At 30.8% G+C, this 22335-nt stretch overlaps 3 protein-coding genes across 5 annotated transcripts; 1 reads left to right on the plus strand and 2 right to left on the minus strand.

Annotated features, from left to right (window-relative positions):
- Window positions 1-2523: 2523 nt before the first annotated feature.
- LOC107947258 (abscisic acid receptor PYL8) lies at window positions 2524-5805 on the plus strand. Its single transcript, XM_016881847.2, has 3 exons — window positions 2524-3209; window positions 4352-4567; window positions 5295-5805. Exons 1-3 carry the CDS (start codon window positions 3069-3071, stop codon window positions 5508-5510), a joined length of 573 nt encoding a protein of 190 aa, XP_016737336.2. The 5' UTR covers window positions 2524-3068; the 3' UTR covers window positions 5511-5805.
- Window positions 5806-7123: 1318 nt separating this feature from the next.
- On the minus strand, window positions 7124-12203 carry LOC107947257 (polypyrimidine tract-binding protein homolog 2). Of its 3 annotated transcripts, none has more exons than XM_041107596.1 (11): window positions 12121-12203; window positions 11632-11834; window positions 11330-11539; window positions 9780-9842; window positions 9618-9691; window positions 9182-9277; window positions 8902-8959; window positions 8497-8601; window positions 8313-8394; window positions 7921-8033; window positions 7124-7767 (listed from the first exon to the last, which is right to left on the minus strand). In XM_041107596.1, exons 2-11 carry the CDS (start codon window positions 11815-11817, stop codon window positions 7441-7443), a joined length of 1314 nt encoding a protein of 437 aa, XP_040963530.1. In that variant the 5' UTR covers window positions 11818-11834; window positions 12121-12203; the 3' UTR covers window positions 7124-7440. The 3 variants fall into 3 exon arrangements, with proteins under 3 accessions (XP_040963530.1, XP_016737335.1, XP_016737334.1); XM_016881846.2 differs by having other exon boundaries at window positions 12001-12130; XM_016881845.2 differs by lacking the exon at window positions 12121-12203 and having other exon boundaries at window positions 11632-11988.
- A 4124-nt stretch (window positions 12204-16327) lies between these two features.
- On the minus strand, window positions 16328-18173 carry LOC107944817 (bidirectional sugar transporter SWEET3). The gene is made up of 6 exons (XM_016878645.2): window positions 17935-18173; window positions 17806-17842; window positions 17478-17700; window positions 17226-17387; window positions 17002-17121; window positions 16328-16678 (listed from the first exon to the last, which is right to left on the minus strand). Exons 1-6 carry the CDS (start codon window positions 17969-17971, stop codon window positions 16499-16501), a joined length of 759 nt encoding a protein of 252 aa, XP_016734134.2. The 5' UTR covers window positions 17972-18173; the 3' UTR covers window positions 16328-16498.
- Between the last annotated feature and the right edge of the window lie 4162 nt (window positions 18174-22335).

The raw sequence follows: 22335 nt of genomic DNA on the forward strand, positions 1-22335 counted from the left end.
ACACTTTCAAATAAATAATTAATAGAATTAATTAGTCAAACCAGCCGTTGCTATTAACTATCAGCCAATTGCCAAACAAACAAGACCATTATTTTTTTATCATCTCACAGTATCAACATAAATTATTCATAAAAAATTAAAATATGCTATAATTTTTTATACTCTTGATAAATTTAGAATTTAATTTTTTATACATTTTTCTAGAAATTTAATTTTTTTATTTTTTAAATTTCAAAATTTATTTCTAATTAAAATTGTTAATTGTTTTATTAAATTTGTAAGTGTGATATTTTAAAATTAAAAAAAACTCAATTAATAGTAATGTAACTAAAAAATAACGTAATAATAAAATTGAATTTAATAAAATAATTTTAAATTCCAAATTTGTGAAGAATAGAAATAGGTATAACATATTTTAACCTTCATAAAACCTCCCAAAAAAGGTCAAAACGAAACTTTTGATTTCTTCTCTTGGGAAAATAATTTATTCGGCGAAGTTACATAAAAAAAATCCAACTAATTCTTTTACAAAATAAACAGATAAAAATAGATTTAATTTTATTTATTTTATTCAAATAATAAATATGTCAAAATCCAAAAAATAAAAATAAAGAAAAGCTTTTATTGATTTTTCATCTGAATCTTTATGCTTTTAATAAATTTCATGAAGGTAAAATAGTTAAAAATGGACCTCTTTATAGTTTATACATACATAAATATGATTCCAAAAAATAATTAAAACACAAGATAGAATGTAATAGAATTCAAAAATTAATGCTAATGCCACATAATTATATTAACACTTTAAAATTTATATTGTAAGTTGTTTTTTTTTATTTAAAAAACACGAATGAATATAAAATTTTTAAACATTATTGATATTTTTTATATTTATTTTATAATTTATATTTAAAATTCGTGATAACTCTTTTTAATAATATCATTTCTAAAATTTAAATTATTATTTTAATCTTATTGAAATGAGTTAAAAGAAATTTTGATTAAATTTTATTGGCTTTTGGAGCAAGTGAAAAGTTAAACTAAGGCTTAAGACATTCTTTAAATTTTATTAATTTAAAATTGGTTTTTGGATCACGTTGCTGAAGTTTTCCAAACAATTTCAAAAATATTCATTAGTTTAGGTATGAAAGAAAATCCGGAAGAACTAGACGTTTCCACGTCCTTAAGTAGATATAGGGTGGGGTGGGGTACGGTGCGGTACGTTTAACTTACTTTTGGGCTCATGTTATAGTATCGGTACAGTATCTAATCTTATCGTCACCACTGTTTTTACATTAACAGCAAGTAAACACACTGCCCATCCAAACTCATCCTTAATAATATTGTGACATTACAAATGTGAAGTCCACATTGTCTCAATAATAATACATAATCAATATAAAAAATCATAAGTCTATGATTCGAACACATGATTGGTAAGTTGAATAAAGCGAGATTCGGACATAAAGAATTTACCTAGTTACCTTATTTTATACAAGTGGGAATGTTAGCTGGAAAATAGAATTGTCTTTGAAAATACTAATTTTTCTATGCTTATCTATAAATTCCAAGATTTATGATAAATTAACTCTTTTACGTTAACTCATTTTTAAACTGGACAATATTACAATTCAACATGAACATATGAAACACTTTATTTGGGGAACAATGATACAAACTCCAATAACTGTATCTAATATTTATTGAGACTAATATTTGTTTATCGTTTTATCCTTGTAAAAAAAATTGATTTTTGGAAATTTTATCGAAATTATTAATTAAGCATGTGTAAATTTAAACATAATATTTATAATTATTTTTAAACTTGTGAATTTGTTAGATCTATATTTGGAATTTATGTTTTATACATTTCAAACATATAATTATATCGAATTTTAATTATTTGTATATGATAATAAATTAACTTTATGTTTCCAGAGAAAATTTTAAATTAAGTAAAGATATTAATAAATATAGTATTTTGTAAAATAACTTAAAATACTATATCATATCAATCAACATTGGTATGAACAATTTTTTCAATCAAGATAGAAAATGTTGAATAAATCAGATTTATTTTTAATAATAATATATATATTTTAGACACTAATAAAATTTTATTTTATTATTATTTGTATTTTTATATTATTTAATAATTATTAAATTAAATTAAAAGATATTCGTTAACTATATTTTTCTTTAAATATTTTATAATAATAATTATAAGTAAAACATACAAATTTCTAAAAGCAAACAATTTTTTAGTACAAAATGCAGATTTTATTTTTAATCAAATAATTAAAAACAAAAAAAAATCTAAATCAATATTAAGGGCTAAAGTTAAAATGTCAATTTCCTCCACAAAATTTTCATAAGTGTGAAAGAAAAAATAAATAAAGCAAGAAGGTCAAAAATGGCATTTAATAATATTTTTTTGGCAGTACGACCTAAATAAATGAGGACTTTTTGGTACATAAATAAATGAGGATGGACCATAAATAACCGACATTTTCCCAAAAAACCATTCAAATATTAAAGTCTCCATTTTTATCATTTTAAAACCAAAGATCCAACGAATCAATGATTTATTAAGTTGAAAATGCTAATTAAAAGGGCAAAGCGAAATTTTGTTTTTATAAATATCAAATAAATCTAGAATTCCAAAGAATGGCAATTCTCGTAATAAAACCCTTAACCGAATGTCAAATCCAAAAGCTGAACCAGTAATATATATATATATATTTTTTTAAATTGAAGCTTTTTAATTGGATTTTTATTTTATTATTATTTCAGGTGATGAGATGGGTGATAGAGAGGCTTAGTGGTAGAAGAGGCAACGTAGCTTCTCTCTTTTTATGGCGGTGACTCACAAAGTTTTCTTTTTATTGAGATAAACCGTGTTAAAATGATTTCTAGAAGCTTCGTCGGAGAGATTCAGTCCGGTTGATGATCGGAGCTCCGGTTACCGTCGGAGGAGACGAGTTAGAGCGTTTATTTGTTGTTTGTTGCTGTTTCCTAAGAGGAAAACGAGTTTTTTTTTATATGGTAAATAAGGAGAAGAGAGAAAAATGAATGGGCATAGCAACGGATTCAGTGGTGCGGCGGCGGTTGCGGCGGCTGAGTATATAAGGAGACATCATCTGCATGAGATAGGAGAGAATCAGTGTAGTTCAACTCTCGTTAAACACATCAAAGCTCCTGTTCCTCTCGTAACTTTCTTTTTCTTTCTTTTTTCTATTTAGATCTATTTGAGAGATTTCATTTTGGTTTCTCTTTTTGCTAGCGTCATAGATTAATGGTTTTGTTTCTTCTTCTTCCTCTTCTTCTTTTTTGTGATTATTTTGCATGTTTGCTTAGTGAGATTGTGTTTCAGTGTTTGACTTTTTTTTTGTCCTCCACAAGGATTAATTTCGATCTATGGTGGTTTTCTTTAGTAGAAACCTTTGAATGTTTTGATTGAATTCGTTATATTTGGTTTTGCTGGTTTATGTTTAACAAAAAACATTTTGCATAATTTTTGAACTAGTAAAAGATTAATTTTGAAGGTCTTACATTGAAATTTTTATCAACAGAGATCATTTTGATTCACTTTAACAACTCAAAACTTACATTAAAGGTGTTTTGCTCATTTGAATTTTTAAACAGTTTTTGATTTGGTTGGGTTGTCCAAAGTTTTTTTTCCCTAATACATACATTTCCATGGTTTTCTCCATTTCTTTATATAGAAACAATGAGTTATGTATGATCTAATTGAATTAAATGGAACTCATCTTGTTGGCTATTTAATTTCCTAGAAATGGGAATAACGTGAGTATATGTTCCAAATCTTTTTTTCCTTTCCTTTCTCCATTTTGGCACCTACCTTATGAATGGTTTATTCAATGGCCGAACAAAGAGGAAAGATTGATAACTAACTGTGGATTTGGATGGGCGGTGCGTTGTTAGTGTAAAAACAGCGGTGGCGGTGAAATTAGATACTGTAGCGATACTGTAGCGTGAGATAAAAAAATAAGCTAAACGCACCGCACCCAACCACCCATCCAAACTCACCCTAAGTAGATATTTCGATAATGTAGAAATAATGCCTTCCTCTAGAACCGTTGAGCTTTTTTTTGTTACAAACAAAGCTTACATTACATTCAAAGAGGAGGAAGGGGTATTTCGGGGATCAAAACTTGAACCCGCATACAAGTTGTGACTAGACTAGTAGCTTGTTGGTAGAACTATTGAGCTCGATTCTTATATTTTTATGAATTTGTTAATCTATCACCTTGGTTGAATCTCTTTTCTTTTTTCAGGATTTGCCTAGTCTTTTATGAAACTTGTATTGCTTTGTCTTTTGATTTTACAGGTTTGGTCTTTAGTGAGGAGATTCGACCAACCTCAGAAGTATAAACCCTTTGTCAGCAGGTGTATTGCACAGGGAAACCTCAAGATTGGAAGTCTTAGAGAAGTTTATGTCAAGTCAGGACTTCCGGCTACTACAAGTACTGAAAGATTGGAACTCCTTGATGATAATGAGCATATCCTCAGCATCAGGATTGTTTGTGGTGATCACAGACTTAAGGTAGAAAACTAGAAATTCGTTTTGTTATTCTCCATTTACATTTGATATCATCTAACCTTTGCATTTAAAATCTGTTTGTTCTTAAAACAAAGCAATTTAAGTGCGTTTGCTTGTAGCTTAAGATTCACGAAAGTATTCGTGTTACTCAATTGTGGACAATATTTTTTTCCCTGCAATATTGAAAATCCAAGAAGTAAGATCTGCAGTTAAATCTGTTTTCTTGAATGTTCGGTACAAAAGTTGGTAAAAGTACCATGAAGGCCCTATATTAGGAGTCAGATTGTATTTTACCACTACTAAAAAAATGGTAAATTAGTCCTTGTATATTAGATCAAAGAGCAAATTGGCCTTTATGCTAAAAATTTTATCCATTTTTACAATTAAAAATTGGTCTTTATACATCAACATGAGGGGCATATGGCACACCACATGTCATTATTTGGTTATACTGTCAGTTTTTAACAGTACAAATGGATGAAATTTTGAACATAAAGGAACAATTTGCTATTTGATTTAACGTACAGTAACTAATTTGTCTATTTTTTGAGTAGTTGAGTAGATTGTGTAAAATGTGATCTGATTTCTTGCATAGGGCCTCCTTGATATTTTTACCAGTTCATTAGTTAGTCATGGTCACGAAGTTCAACTTTTTAAGGTAGCAGTTGTAAAATGAAAATCAAGGCCCTGTTTGATGTCTTTGACCTTAATTTTTAAAAATTTCATCCAGAACTACTCTTCAATCATTTCACTCCATCCGGAGATCATCAACGGAAGACCGGGGACATTAGTGATCGAGTCCTTTGTGGTGGATGTCCCTGAAGGGAACACACAAGACGAGACATGCTACTTTGTTGAAGCTTTGATCAAGTGCAATCTCAAATCACTCGCGGACATCTCGGAGGGGCTAGCCATCCAAGACCGGACTGAACCCATTGATCTATGAAAGTCGGGAACGGAGGAGATATAAAAATAAGGTGGTGGCTGTAATTGCCATGGATGAAGCTTCAAAGGCTTTTTCATATACGGAAGGGCTTTAAGGATGGACTGGCAATTGTGGGTGTTCCCATCTTCTACACCATTAACTCAAAGCTGCATCATTGTACCGTGTCATTGGGTCTGTCATGTTTTATTTGAACTTAATGTGTTGGATTTCCTGTCTGTAGTAGATGAACCACATTTGTTATAAACTTTATTCTATTGGAGGTTTAAAAAGAAAAGACCACTTGTTCCTTTGCTGATTTAGAAGTTTCTATCAGGACGAAAAATGGGAGATAAGGTTGATGTAATTAAGAGTGTACTAATAATATTGTTATGTATCATAATCAATCCATTTAAGGCGGCTAAAGAAAATGAACCTTGATGTGAAATTACAGCATACAAATTTAAAATTTCAGCTTGCTTGGACTACATACCATCTTTTAGTGAAAAAAAATTATTATGCCTTGTAAAATTTTTAAATTTTTTAGAAATTTTAGTTAAGCTTTTCAAAAGTTTTAATTAGATCCTTCAAAACTTTTGAAATTTTTTATTAACCCTTCAGAATCTTAAAAATTCTTTCAAGTGAACACCCCCAGAACTTAATGGCACAGCTGCACGATGTCTATCACCTACATGCTATTGCGATGATACGATTGGGTCTAAAAGGAGGCACAGTCGAAGCTGGTGGTGGTACGCGACCCTAGCCTGGCATTCGCATAATCCCGGGAGTCATTTGCCGCATCGAGACCCGTGGAATATAAGGACTATGATGATTACTTATCTGTTTGGACACCAATTGCCGGAACAGCTGAGGCTCCACATCCAGCTGAGGGTTGTGAAGGTATCATAAGTTGCTCTATGCATGTCTCCTTGGCAGCAATAGCTGTCTGGGCATCTGCAAAATCGAATCCTATAAGTGTCATTGATGCTTGGATTATATATGGATTTTTGGGATTAGATAAAAAGGTTAAAATAACACATGGGTTCAGAATTAGTCCAAAAAATATGTGTGTAGACGGTTTCCGTGCTTGGTAGCGAGCCAATGTTATAAAAAAACTGAACCAATACCACATTGATTAGTTTTTTGTTTTAGTTTGATGAACTAATTTTTTGAAACATGTTAAAAATATCAAATAATTTATACATTCGTCATAATAACTCTATTTATCTAAAACAAAAACAATAAACTAAAGCTAGTTGTCTCCAACAATTACTTGTGCATTAAATGACACTACCTACCACCATAAATGATCTTTTTTCATCTTGGTACAATGTTATTGGTTGAACTAAAAATCTATCATAAAAACCAATTAGCTCACAAATTAAAACGAATCAGTTGAACTTCAGGGGTGATTAAACCAATTAAATCAAAATTTAATAATTCATTTCATTTAAATCATGACCGACTCCAAAACCCTTTTATTTAAATATTAATGGCCAAAAAGAAAAACCTTTAATAATATGTCAATTTTTGTTTCATTTCCCATTGGCGAAAATCGTTCCATCTCAGCCATGCACAATAAAAACTTAGATAATAAAGAAATAATGATCAAAATTAGTTTTTAAAAAACCCAAATATGATTGAAATTGGACTAAACACCGGTTCAATCAGTCCGCTTGTTTCAACCGTGATTTAAAAGCCTATATAGCTTAAATCTCTAAATAATAAAAAAAAAATTAAAAACCGGTTCACTCTCTCTCACTCACTTCTCGATATTCCAAAACTTAAGAAGCAAAAAATGTCGTCTAAAATGAGTGATTACCATGCCCCCCATTCAATATCTATATAAAACACGAGAAGCAACCACTCATGTAGCAACTAAGGCCACCCCCAATTTTTTTATATGGTTTTTCATACTTGATAGATAGATAGATAGATAGATAGATAGATGCTATTACATATGAGTGGGTCTGAAAGGAGGTATGCCACCCTGGCCTGGCATTTGCATCATTCCCGGAGTCATTTGTGGCATTGAGGCTGGTGGTATGTAAGGATTATGATTATTCATCATAGGTTGGGGCATCGGTGGAACAGCCGATGACCCCCATCCAGCGGAAGGTTGTGGAGGCATTGTAGGTTGTTGTTGTACACCTGGAGCGTATTGTGTCTCATTGTATTGATGACCCATTGTTTGAACTGGTTGTTGCCCCAGAACTGAAGGCTGTGGGTTCACCATGGCAGGATTAGGGATTGTATAATCCCTGCTCCTATCGTTATTGACCTGTAAAGAATAGACCAACCGCATAATGCAACTTTGGGACCGAACAAAACAGACAATATAATGCAACCATAGTTGGATTCTGCCTCCCAGCTAAACTATTGCATTAAAGCAAACGATTTAGATAACAACTCGTAAACTGTATTGTCCAATTACCTTTATACTAAGATCAGTGTGGCGTGAATACGAGAGATGAAGTTTACAAAACCCTCCATCGTATATGCAGTGCCCTTCTAAGGCCTCCTTGGCAGCAATAGCTGTCTGAACATCTGCAAAGCATGGAACCGTTAATACTTGAATTCAAGGGACAGCGAAAATAAAGTGTCCAATCTCTTCCCTATGTTCTTGGCTTTAATATAAAAATAATAATCAATAATGTATTAGGCCATAAATGGCTATATTATGGATTTGTTAGAATAAGAAGGCTTAGTCTAAAAGTAACCTTTCAGCACTAGTGAGAGATTCTCGATAATGGGCCATCTTGATGGAAAAGTAACCAAATTCTGAGGCCTAATTTAAGACGAGAAATAAACATGTTCGAACATTACCAGGGTACTGAATTAGAGCCTGCAGGGCACCATTCTTATCAAACATGGCAATCTTTTGAACAGGGCCAAAAGCAGAGAAGACCTGAACATTATAACAAGACAAAGAGAGAAATCAATAGATAATCGGTATGAATTCAGGTACTAAACAGTCCAACAAAAGCCACTTTCAGTAAATTGTAAATACCATGTGCAGCACATCCAAGGTAACAGCATATTGCATGTTCTCAATAGATGCAAGTAAAACATTACTTTCAGGTTCTAGCTTTTTCCCATCAAGACCCAAATTGAACTGCAATGGTGACAAACAAATGAATCTCATTAAGAACCAAATTAGTAAACAAACAGTATAGAGCCCGCATATTAATACAGAAATATCATTTATTTCACGGTAGATATACAGGTTAACGAGAGTTGAATCTCAATGAATGTGACACCATGCATGAGAAAAAATTAAACATTTTAATAAATTTTTCAAGTAAGTTATGCTAAAACTAATGCACTGTGCCCTAAGAAACAGCACCTAGTAAATAACAATATTACAATTCTTTCAGCGGTTAAGAAATTGAATTGCAAATAGCATGTTCTTTACCTGGTTACTTCCATCTATAGCAGAAGGAGCAACAGGAAGATAGGGATTGGTATAGTCCCTGAAAAAAAAACCAATTTGTTTAATTTCTATACAACAGCAAAGAGATGTACAGCAGCCAGTAAATGGCATTGCAACAAAAGGGATGTCCAGAAAGTCTAGATTATTTAAAAAAAAAAACTGTGAAGAAATCACTGATGCATAAGCAACATAAGTAACAATTAGTAATTGAATATGATACATATGATCATGATCGGATGAGAAGAGTAGACATCAGGAATACCTGCTCCTGTGGCTCTGAAATTTCACACTCAGATCTGTATGAGCAGAATATGTGATCCTAAGCGAACAAGGAGATATATTTTCAGAAAGCAGATACCTGGAACCCAGGAAAAGGTCAGTAGATCATCATAAAAGAAAACAAAGTCACATAAGAACAACATAAGAACAACATAAGCTGCAATATTAAAAGCTTTGCTTGTGGAGGTAAATGCTGTTACTATAAGAACCATACTTTATTTCTACTTGGTGAATTTTCTATACACTATCTCAAGGACTTAAAGATAGCAAACAACAGGAAATGTTGCAATATTTGACAGACACTGTCGTCAAAAGATTTTGGGCCTGATATACTTATGTGTTCAATTGCACCACAATAAAGCTATATGTTGCAATATGTGTTCAATAGACTTATGTCTAACAATTACTGCAACAGTCACCTAGGGATGATTCGTCCATCCAAGGCATTTTTTGCAGATGTGGCTGTTTCTGCATCTGAAAACTGCACCAATGCCTGGACAAAAGAAAACATAGAACAAGCTTATTTTCAAAGGCTCAAGCAAACCAATCAATCTAGGAAGAAGGAGATTTAATTCATTGACCTGAAATCCAGCTGTCTTCTCAAAGGTAGTAATCTTATGCACAAATCCAAAAGCTGAAAATACCTGCATTATTAACTCCTTTAGAAAGATGAATGGAAAATAAATCAAGTAAAAGGACTCCAAAAAGTCATTACAACCTATAATTTCCACTAACAAATCTGCCAGAAAATAAGGAATGGAGATAACTTCAACATACCAGGTCTTAAGCATCGAGACAGAAATAATAGAACATAATAACAGAATACACCTTAACAATTGCAGTGATGCATTTCAGATTTTCTAATGATGTTAAAAAAAATTATAGAACATGTAAAATCTATGATTTTGCCAAAGTACTAGAATGAAGTAAAGCATAAAAAGAAAAAGGATGAAAAAATTGACCTATATGTGCTAAGAATCCTCAAATCTTTAAAAAGAAAAACGAAAGCTACACTTCAGGCTGCTCAAATTTCAATTTTATCAAGTATTATGTGATAAATAACTGTGCCATCTTCTGAGTAAAAATCAGATACAATCACTATTCTTTTAAGGGTAAAACATAAAGCTTTAGCTGCTTCAAGTAAATTGAAGCAAAGTAAACTACAAATGCAGGAACTATGAAGAGTATACTTTGTAGATTACATTGTTCCCTAAGAAAAATAACTACTGTTCTCTAGTAGAATAGTATCAATGACAATTACTAGCTTACTTCCCAAAAGCAGATATAGTTGTCTAGATCTTAGAGAAAAACATTTAGATTGTAACAATTAGTCCCTTAAACCATTGCTACGTGATTTCACAACTACATTAACAACTACAAATAGTGTTTAATTCCAAAATAGAAAGAGATAAGTACAATTGCATGAGCACAGAAGGAACAGAGGGGTTTTTCATCTTCACAGGCTATTATTGATTAGCCACTCATTCAATCTTGAATAACAGGCATCAGCAAACAAAAATTAATGCTAATAACATTAATGAATGGCTACTAATTCAGGAATCAGGAGTACCCATGCCCAACACTAGCACCTCACTTAAAGTTGCCATGGAATCAGAGCTTGTTTGGTACCATGGCTTCAGCTGAGTGCCAAGACAAACTAAGGCACTCAATTAGACTACCCTGCTCACACGCACTAGCGAAAATTTTGGCACTCAAGAAAGCTAGCATCTATTTTATGGCATAAATATATAATACAGATCATATAAAGCATCAAAAAAGTCCGAGGGAGATTGATGCACATGAAAGAAGAAATGAAAAAGAAAAACACCCTAAAGGTAGGAATTGGAGGTAAGTAAGGAAGAGTAGGGAAGAGAGGTAGTGTTAAGGAAAGGAGAAAGGAGACAAACACACATGTGCTCTTTCTCCGGATGCACTAGGCTGCCATTGGAGATAATTCCCTTGACATGATCCTGCTAATTCATTCATATTCATGTCAAAACAACAGAAAGTTTTTTCTTTCTATAGAGCATGACAAAAGCCACACAAATCCTAGTAATTACATAAACTCAGATCAAACCTAGATATTATTAACCCAAAAAAGAAAGCAAGAAAGATCAAAGATCTTCCTTACCAGATGCAAAACATCAATGGAAACAAGCCGCGCATCTTGACCTTCGATTGTTACCAAAAGAACATTTCCGGCAATATCCGCCGTGGTTTTGTTGTTTACAATCTCTTGCCTGTTAGAATATTGTAGGTAGACCGTTTTGCCCCTAACTTGAGCAGGCTCCGAAGATGAAGCATAATATGATATCATAGCAATAGCCTGATTCAAATCAGCCTAAAAAACGATAAACAAAAAAAGAGAGCAATTACTAACATTCTTGACAAAATAGGATGAAATTTGAAGAGAAGAAAACAGATTAAACTCACAAATTCGATGAAAGCTTGATTTCGATTGGCGCCAACATTGCATTTGGTATTAACGACCTTACCAAATGGCTTCCCCAGCTCAATCAGCTCTTCCTCCGTACACTCCCATGGCAAGTTTCTTAAATGCAGCACCTTCGACGGTGGTTGAGTGTAGCGGAACTGCGGCTGACTTGATAGCGATGCCATTCCGTTCAGCACAAGCCCTATGAAAAATATTCGCCGAAAAAAGACAATCAAAACCCTAAATGCTCAAAATCCAAAAAAGAAATATAAAACGTTAAAAGTTCTCATATCAGATCGAAACATATATCTTTATAAATAGCTGAAAATCAGCCAATGTACGGGGTAATTAAAAGAATATAAAATAACCTGAGAAAATTTGAAGAGATAATCCGTCAGAATTTCTTAATAATTGTTATATAAGGGTTTCGCAGAGAAATATGAATTACTGTTTTTTTTTTAATCGCGCGGTTTACGTTTGGGACTTACTCTGGCGCCGGATAAGTGTATTGTGCACCCCCCGGTGACGTTAGCAAACAAGGGAAAAGTTAATTTGACGGAACGGGCGCACTTTAGCAGGGAAATATCTATACCTATTCCTACTTAAAATATTTCTGTTTGAGTTAAATCCTAAGTTAATTTGGGTATGAATTTAATTTTACAAAATTATAAATTTTTTTTGTTTTATTTTGAATTGAGTAATTTTTAATATTAATTTTTATATTTTTTATATATTTTTCTAATATTCTATTATATTAATTTTTTTCGTAATACAACTTATTGATTTATATTCAAATTCTGAACATAATTTATAAAAATTAAATTATGTAATATTATTTCTGGTATTTAATAATCATTTCTATAACCCCTTTAATTTTTATATTTTTATAATTTAATTTAAAATCTTATTATAATTCTTTTTTGTTTTGCCTATATTCATAGTTTTAATCTTGATTTTTTTTATTACAATCAAAGTTTATATTATAATTTAGTTTTAAGTTTTTTATTAATGCTTTGTGGCTGAGATTAGCCATATTGTATAACTGACATTTGTCTTGTATTTGTCAATGTAGAATGAGTTCTAAAAGGCACATTCTTTGTCACTAAACACTTTATACATATAAAAGAGATTTAATTTTCTTGTGACAATGATTAACATGATAAAAATTGTGGTTGTAAATCGTTAGCCAAATTGTAGCACTGTTGATTGTTGTCTCTCAAGGCAACATCAAAGTCTTATTTTAAGGTTTTCTTGGGGGTGGTGTAACACCTCTTACTTGTTGGAGTCGAGCATGGGGCTTTACTTGACTTAACTTAAAAGTTCGGGGTATGAAAATTTACTTTTAAAAATTATTTCATTGTTTATAATAAGGTTGTCCACCTGCGCAACAGTCACTAAATTAATTATAACTCAAGCTACAAAACTCGAAAATTAGATCCGTAAATTTTTCCTAAAACTAGACTCATATATATTTTTACCATAAAATTTTCAGAATTTTTGGTTCAGCCAATTAGTACAGTTTATTAGTTAAATTCTCCCCTGTTTCACTGATAGACTATCCTGACCTCTCGTCACTAAAATTCAATTATCTCATTGTACAGACTTCATATGGTGCTTTCACTTATTTCTACTTAAAATAGACTCATTAAGGAATCTAGAAATATAAATTATAACTCATAATTCCTTCTTTACAATTTTTAATGAATTTCTAAAGTCAGAACAGGGGACTTCAAAAATCATTCTTACCCTGTCTCACTAAAATTCAAATATATAAAAATATATAACTATTTTTCTTACTCTATTTATTTCATGTGAAAGTAGACTCATTCAGCTTTACTTTCATATCTCACTCAGATTCTAATTCAATTTACACTATTTTTTGGTGATTTTTCAAAGTTATATCAATGCTGCTGTCCAAAAACTGTTCCATTGCAATTTTATTTTATTTTATTTTTAAAAAATTCAATATAACCTCTTTATAATTATCTAACATTCCCTGGAAATTTCAATTCACAACCAATTTTAGTATTTCAACTACTTCATTTAAATACTAATAAAGTTCAACCAATCAACCATTTCAAGCTAAAAACATGTATATTTCAATGTCTAACACAATCATCACATTCATTCTATTACTTTTTACTTCAATTCCCTATACATGCCATATAAATCAAAAAGTTGTTTAACAAAATCTACCAGAGTAAATCTGGATAGTGTGATCGTTGATGTAGATCCGATTCTCCGAACATATATATATCAATCTACAAGAAATAATAAGCACACACAAGTAAGCTTGTAGAAAGCTTAGTAAGTTCATAGGCTCATAATAAAATCTTACCAAAATTTCACTAACAACATTAATAAACAAATAAAAATTCAACATTTCCTGCCAACCACAATCTCAAACAATGAATCTATCTAATCGAGCTCAATATCATATGTCAACTTCAATTCCGACATTTAGCTTCAATTGCACTTACAAATACCTGTCAAATTAAGGATTGTCTTACGAATTTGAGTACATCGTTTGCCCAGTGCCACGATTTGCTTGAATATTTCACATTGCTATAACTCAGTATGGTTTTCTTCCCGGAAATACCATACCTACAGTTCACAACTCAGTATGGTTTTCTTCACTGAAACACCATACCTACTTTTCACAACTCAGTATGGTTTTCTTCACTAAAATACCATACCTACGTTTCACACTTTGCCATGGATTCACCATGGACTTATCCGTCAATTCATAACTGGTTACCGAACGTATGTACTCAATCCTGCGTATCTCTTAATTTGAACTAACAATCTCATCTTATTCTCATTTTTACCATAATCATAATTTAACAACAATATACGAATTGATACATTATATCATTCCCACATTAACAATTAATCATAAAATTTTAGCCATATGAACTTACCTGGGCCAATTCGTATAAGTCGTAAAAGTTTAGAAACTAGTTCGATACTTTCTCTTTTCCGCGTTTATCTTCGAATTCCCGATCTATAATATAAAATTTTCCATTTATTAGCATCTAATTCAATACTAATTTACTTCACAATTTATGCCTTTCAATTTTTAAAATTACACTTTTACCCCTAAAATTAACAATTTTTACAATTTGATCCCTACTCAATTAACCCTTCAATTGATCTAATTTTTCTCAATTAACACCTTATCCAACCATTTTAGACTACTAAAAAGCCTTTTATATTCATAATTTCAGTATAAAACCCCAATTGCTAACTTTTTCACAATTAGGTCCTAAAAATCATTTTCTACTAAAATCACTTAATAAGATCATAATATAATGAAATTAAAACTTCAAATCTATAATAATTCATCATAAAATTCCAGAAATATTCATGGTAACTTACAAAATCACCCATGGCATAAAAAACTAATGAATTCAATAGTTGGACCTAGTTGTAAAAGTCACAAAACATAAAAATTTCAAGGAAAAAGCAAGAATTGAACTCACATGGTATAAAAATATGAGAAAACAGCTTGTTTCAGACCTCATATGGCGTTTTTTTCTGATAAATTATGAAGAGATCTCTAGATTTTTCACTTTTATCTTTGTTTTATATATTTAATTTGTAAAATTTCCAATTTTGCCCTTGTTTCTCCTAACTTTCTTGCTGATTTTTCTTGCCCAACCATCCAGCCCATATAACTTGGGCCTAATTGCTTTTTAAATCCCTCCTTATTAGTCACTTAAGCTATTTAATCACAATTTAACAAATTTTGCACTATTTTCAATTTAGTCCTTTTTAATTAATTGACTATCCAAACGTTAAAATTTTCTAACGAAACTTTTACACTAACTCAATGGAACTCCATAAATATTTATAAAAATATTTGTGTCTTGGTTTATGAACTCGAGGTCTTGATACCTCATTTTAGACCCAATTTACCTATTAAATTCTTTTTAAATCACAAAATTCACTAATTTAAAAATTCTTCTAAATTCACACTTGACCCATAATTATTAGTTTATTAAATTTTAACTCATTTGTCAGATTTAGTGATCTCGAATCACTGTTTCCGACACCACTGAAAATTAGGCTGTTACAGGTGGTCCTTCCATCTCCCATACCAAAAATATGTATTTATATATATCATTTTATGGTTGATATTTAGATGTGTATTATTTCTCATAATAATATCGTTTTCAGTATTCAAACTTTAAATAAAAATTTTATTACAATTTACTAAGATCCTAAAAAGGTCATGCCTTCCAACAGTTATGTATAGCTCTCACTTGAGATTTCTCGTGAAGACTTGCCCAATTAACAATTTGCATGATAGGCGGACTTACTCATCAACCGTCATATTAAGTTCCAGCCATCACATCTAATCCAAGGTGACATGAGACACATCAAAATGCCATTGTACGAAACCTATAATGTTAGGCCACTTGCTTTTACTCACCAATATCAACTCAGTACGTGATATCTCAAGATACGAGACAATCAGTGTATAAAAGATTAAGAGCATGAAGTGAGGGAAGAACCATTATCCTCCTTCCTTCTCGCCAAAACCTTCACTCTCTTCCCTTACAACTCTTGCCACTCTTTCCACTCATCGATAAATCCTAGCTTAAACCAATCCATCAACACAAATGACAGAATCATAACTTGCTAATATTTTTAGGCGCATTTTGGTTTTAGTTTACAACAACGCATAACACATTAACACTGCTAACTTTTGTTCTCCATTGGTAAAGCATCAAACTCTTACATTCTTTGCGCTCTAAAATTTAAAAAAGAAAAAACAAGACATTGATATTGTAATAACTTTCACCTTTAGCTTTTAAAAATAATAATTATTACAAGTCCATACCCTAAGGTTTAATATGCTTTTCAGATCTTTCCATTGATATCTTCGTTCATTGAGAGCTGCATATGTTTGGGTTTCTCCTGGAGATTATTATGCTCTAAATCCCATTTGCTTGGTTCTTCTTCTATAATTCCTCTTTTCCTATATTTGCAGTAAAGTCCAAGTTGCAATATGCCCAAGGGGAGGCCAACCAGATTTGGTGACTGCCATATATAATAACATATAAACTGTGTCAGAAAAAAACATTTATTGATTTTTGTAAAAATTTTGTAAAAATCAAATGAAGCTTTCTTTTGAAATGATAAAATCCAAGGTTTAACTACTATGATGTTAGTTCAAATGTTGTTATATGCATCAGTTTTTTATATATAAAATATATTATATTTTTATAAGTGTAATTTATTTTTTAAAAATATGTTAATAAAAAAATTTATGAGATTTAAATTTAAAACTTTAAACATTCAAACTACTATTTTTTATTTTTATCAATCTCGATGCGCCATAATGTAATAAATATAATACGAACCGCTAGAAGGAGATCGTGACTCAGTAGTCCATAAGCCAACCAAAGAACACTAGCCAAGAACGAGAAAAAAGATAAATAAAACGGCATAAATTCCACACTCTTTGTCATTATCACTTGTTTCTGCAAATTTAAAATAAAGAAAAATAATCAACTCCCACACGAAGATGACACGAATCAAGCTGAAAAAAAAAATAGAATTTTCTTTTCTTTTTTAAAGGGCTTACCACGACGACAAGTGGAGCAGCATACATTGCCACTGAAGCCACCAGCCCAATAGTCCCAACAAAAACTTTCCGATGATGATGATCATGAAATACAAAAGCCGATATAATTGCAGTTACGGTAAATATTACCATAACCATCGTCGTTGTGGTACCAGCTTTAATCTGCAAATTTTTTCACCAAGCTACCATCAATGGAGATCACATGATAATGAAAGAAGAAAAAGAAAAACAGGGTTTTATTAAGAAACTCGCCTTTCCTCTTGTTGGAGCAAACCAAAGATAGATGAAGATGAAAGATAACTCTAAGATGATCCCTAAACCATTAATGGTGATGACAGGGAAATTTTCCCACTTGTAGCTCACAACAGGCAATCCATACCATGTGTAAAGGAGACAATTCGATAGTGCAACGATGTATGGGATGCATGAGAATTCTTCAGTGCTTCTTTTCCTTATTACCCTTGTAAAAGTCAAGCTGTACAACACATATATATTTGTTTATCACGTATGTATGTATGAATGTATGTATGTGTATATATATGTATGCATGTATGTATGTGCAGGGATATATTGACATTACATTGGTGCAGCATAAAGCAACAAAGAAGAAGCATTGCCTGCAAGAGAAAGATCGTGTAGGTATTATGCTTTTTTGTATCAGCAAAAAACTAAATAAATATAAGTATAGAGGAGATGAGAGAATTAATACCCATGATACCAACTGCTAGGCGTAGCCTATCACCCATGATTTTGGACCTAAAAAGAAACAAAAAATGGTCCCTAAGATATGGAGAAATAAAATGGTCCAAAAGGTGTGAAAAACTTCATAAAAAAACTACATAATTTAGTTATGTCTTATGGATTGTTTTAATGAGCTTGAAGAGATATAAAGACCAGTGAGATATTGGATTTTATTCATGAAAAAAAGTGGGGGAAGAAGATTAGGAATAATTATTATTATTTTTTTAATTGAGAGAATTTAAGAATTGGAAGTGCTGTCTACGTCTTATAGGGACTTGTGGATGCCAATAGCTTGATTTTAATAAGAATGAAAAAATATAATAAACATTTTTTTTTCTCTAATTGTTCTGTTAGGTTTGATAATAAGGTCAAATGAAAAATGGAAAATGAAGTATATATATCTGCTGTTTATGGTTAGTGGAATATATCTCTAGCTAGCACTCCCATTACCCCCACTTGGAACACTAATATTTTCACTCATAAATTTCTTACGCAAACTTATGGAGTATGAGTTCGAGTTTAATCATGTGCAATGACGTATGATTTACTTTTTCAAGCAATTATTAAGGCATTATAATTCTATAAATTTGTCACTCGAGCAGTCATGCTTTTAATAAAATCACTTTATGAACCTACTCGATAAGAATAAAATTAAAAATTTTGTTTAAAGGAAGTTAAGATAAGATTATAAAATTTGGGAGAGTAAAAACTAAAAATTTTGTATTAAAAATGTTTAAATTAAATTTTCTATTTTTTCAAAAAACTAAAATTATAATCTTTTCATTTAATCAAAAGTTAAATGGGAGGGGCTAAAAAGTAATACCCATTTAGCAAGGGGGCTAAGGCTCGTGCTTGCCGGCCCCTTTGAGTACGCGCGCCATGCTACTGGAGCTCTCGATAGAATAAAAGAATAAATAAAACCTTGTCAAAGACAATACTGAACTTGATAAATATACGAAATCCTATTCATAAAAGATATCAACTTATACTCATTTAAAATTAATCTATTTTTTTATAATTTTATATATAATTAATAATTTAATAAGTTAAATTTTAAAATATAATCATGCATGTAAAAATGCACGATGAAGCAAGTTAGCTGACAACGATAAAGAGAAAATAATTGGTTTGAGACTAAAAATGGAAAAGCATGTAGAATTTTGTTTAATTTCTGTACAGAATGAAGAAAATTTTAAATCAATTAATGAAATAAGAGGTTTTGCCACCATTTGATAACTAAGCTAGGAAACAATTCTAAAAAGAAAAACAAATCTAATTAAATTAAAATCAATGGGGTAATAGAGAAAATAATACATTATCGTTCATTTTTTGAAAATGTGAGGCATGACTTTAAACCCTACCAAGTATGGATGCTCTCGTCTCTTTGGTAGATGGTTGTGCGCTATGCATGATTTGATTCGATAAGCTTTGTTCTTTTTTTGTGAACCCATCGTCTCTTCAGACAATCCTATACACTTCAGAAAAACATATTATAGTCTAAAGCTGTTTCTATATGGCTCCTCGACCGGGGAGGAGACCATCTTATTTCAAAGTTAATCAAATTTATTATATATGTTTGAGGAAGGGTTTTACGTTGGATTCTGTTAACCGTCCAATCAAGAAAGATCGTTGATATCAAGAATCACAAATAAATTGTTCAATTCTTATCAACTCAATCAATCATCGTGTGATTGCAAACATCAAGATCAGTTTTCTTTATAACTAGCAATTGTAGTCTATAACCACAAAATTCTAACCCAAGTCAAAGTATTCTCTTGAAAATGAGGCTATATACAAGTAAAAAACTTTAAAATCTTTCAATCAAGTTCTTAACTAAGGGACCAGGTAGCAATATAGGTGAAGCCATGAATTCAATTTGGGGGCAAATTTAAATTTTAGAATTTTAAGAGATCGAAAGTAAAAAAAAAATTTAAAACAAGCTTAAATTAAATATTTTATAAATAAAAGGGACTAAAATGATTATTATACCACTTAGTTAGGGGCAAAGGCAACTCAAAATCTCATTAGACATATACTTGGATTAAGCTGGGTCGGGTTGAATTTTTTTTTCTTTCTCTTTTTCAAACTTGTTTTTAGTTCAACACGAAAACTCAAAGTATGATTTTCAACTCACCATGGAGCTTTATATCAAATTTATATTATCTAAACTCAATCTGATCTAAACGGATAATCAAAAATCCTAAATCACATCATACGCTAATATCCCAATTATGGCCATCTTTCCATTTCTGCATAAAAATTCATAACTCCCCCAAGTTAGTTCTATGTTACAATTTAGCCTAATTAATGTAAACCAAAGAATCTAATTTTTTTTTCTTTTATTCTTGAAGTGAAATAACATGTCAGAAAGACCAAGTGATGAGTGTGGATTGATGTCTAATGGCTACCAATAAAAACCAATCCTATTAGAACAATTAATATTGACCCTAAATTAATAATCAATATTTATGAAGAATATATATATATATATATAAAAAAGAGTTAAACATTATTCTCATTCAATATCATTATAATCAGAATCATATAACAATGATATTAACATTACAAATCATAGTTGTTGTTTCGAATGATGACAAATGTGTAGGATTTTAATTTTCATGACATGAATATATAATGTAATTTTAAAAAATATATAAATATATTTGTATCCCACATTGATTTAATATAGGGAAGCATCTCTCATCATCTTCTTGTATGGTGAAATTGAAAAGAAATCCATGAGAGATGACAAGAGAAAAGAAGGCATATATATTTAATGGAGGTTTTTATGCCCTTCATGGTGATATCATATTCTTCCTCTTGATGGGTTGTTTTCCATTTTCGATTCTTGGTTGCTTCTCGTATTTATCATTGAAAAATATAATATATATATTTATTTATATAAATGAAAAAAATCTGCGACGAATTTATCAAATACCTTAGATGGGGTTTCTGATGCTCTGTTGTGCTGTACATTGTTCTGGTGCTTGAAAGTTCTTACAATCGGAACCAGGTTTGATTTGATACTATTGAATCAATTAAAGATTTTGTTTTATTTATATATAATTATTTAAGAATATTAATTGGTTAAATTATGGCATTAATTCTTATATTGTGTTGTTGTGAATTTAATTTTTATATTTTAATTTCTTTTCTTTTTAAATTTTGAAATAAAATTTTATAATTTTTAAAATCTTATATGATGAACATATTATCACATGTAAAAGCCTCTCAATAATAAGTCTAACATCCTAACTTGGTCCAAATACGTCTTTTGTATACTCATTAAGGTTCAATAATAAACATTTATTTTTACACAAAGCTTACATTTACTCGCGACTCTTTCTCAACGCTTAAATCAAAAGAAAAAAACTGTTTAATGCCTTTGAACTCATGACTTCAATAACAACAATGCCAACTCAACTCAAATTTAATCAACAAGTATTTCTAATAATTAATAAGTATACGTAATTGTACACAAAAGAGTGAATAATACGACACTTGTATAACATCACGTGGCATTTAAATCAAGAATATAAATTTATTTTAAAATTTATTCTACAGATATATTTTTTTATTTAATTATTTTTATTATTCATACCTCAAATCTGCTTAAATGTACTCAAATTTACATCAATTTTAATTATTACAATAATAATATAAATGAGTCAAAGCTGAATCAGCTTCTACTTTCAAGTTCTTAAATTTAGCAACATGTAACAATGTTATTGGGGTTAGGTGTAGAAATTAAGATAAGATATGATATGTTGTCAAAAAAATAAAAATAAAAACACTGAATTATTGCTGATCCAAAGATTGTTGAGTGTACCCAAATGAGGTTTTAATGCTTTTCCAGCAAGGCAAAGAAAATCATTTTTTATTTTAATTTTTAGTATATAATAATATTTTATTATCATTCAATAAAATTTGTATTTGATGTATTAATTGTGTATAAATTTATGTAAAATCAACAAATTATATTAAGATAAGGGGTGAAAGTAGAAATTTTATAGTGGACTAAAATTGAATTGTAAAATTTTTAAAGTGGTGAAACCAATTTGTTAATTGGATCATTACAATTTTGAAGGCTTAAAAAGGTAATATTACCAAATAAAGAAGGCCAAGCTTACTCTCTACCCTTGATGTTGACACCTAATAAAATGTTGATCAGCCTATAGATGACCCTCCATGAGGAATAATTTGCAAGCAACCCTTCATATGAGACAATCCGCAAACGACTCTCCACGGACCTTGTTTGAGTCGGCTTTGAGGCAATTCACTACACACCCTTTGTTGGGACTACCAAGGCATAACCACCCATACGACTTTAAGGATGAGAATGTTAGAGCAAGACCACATAGTACGCCCG

This window comes from Gossypium hirsutum, chromosome D12, assembly GCF_007990345.1.
Source record: "Gossypium hirsutum isolate 1008001.06 chromosome D12, Gossypium_hirsutum_v2.1, whole genome shotgun sequence".
NCBI classification, from domain to species: domain Eukaryota; kingdom Viridiplantae; phylum Streptophyta; class Magnoliopsida; order Malvales; family Malvaceae; genus Gossypium; species Gossypium hirsutum.

Bases quoted from the DNA above. Each gene is read 5' to 3' on its own strand.
- LOC107947258 (XM_016881847.2), top strand. From the start codon at position 3,069: ATGAATGGGCATAGCAACGGATTCAGTGGTGCGGCGGCGGTTGCGGCG. The intron at 3,210-4,351 runs GTAACTTTCTTT...TTGATTTTACAG, and splicing joins TCAAAGCTCCTGTTCCTCTC to GTTTGGTCTTTAGTGAGGAG. The intron at 4,568-5,294 runs GTAGAAAACTAG...AATTTCATCCAG, and splicing joins GTGGTGATCACAGACTTAAG to AACTACTCTTCAATCATTTC.
- LOC107944817 (XM_016878645.2), bottom strand. From the start codon at position 17,971: ATGGGTGATAGGCTACGCCTAGCAGTTGGTATCATGG. The intron at 17,388-17,477 runs GCGAGTTTCTTA...AAAAATTTGCAG, and splicing joins TTGCTCCAACAAGAGGAAAG to ATTAAAGCTGGTACCACAAC. The intron at 17,122-17,225 runs GTAAGCCCTTTA...TTAAATTTGCAG, and splicing joins CTGCTCCACTTGTCGTCGTG to AAACAAGTGATAATGACAAA.
- LOC107947257 (XM_041107596.1), bottom strand. From the start codon at position 11,817: ATGGCATCGCTATCAAGTCAGCCGCAGTTCCGCTACACTCAACCACCG. The intron at 9,278-9,617 runs GTGACTGTTGCA...CCTGGGTTCCAG, and splicing joins GATGGACGAATCATCCCTAG to GTATCTGCTTTCTGAAAATA. The intron at 8,960-9,181 runs GTATTCCTGATG...TTTTTTTTTCAG, and splicing joins TTTCAGAGCCACAGGAGCAG to GGACTATACCAATCCCTATC.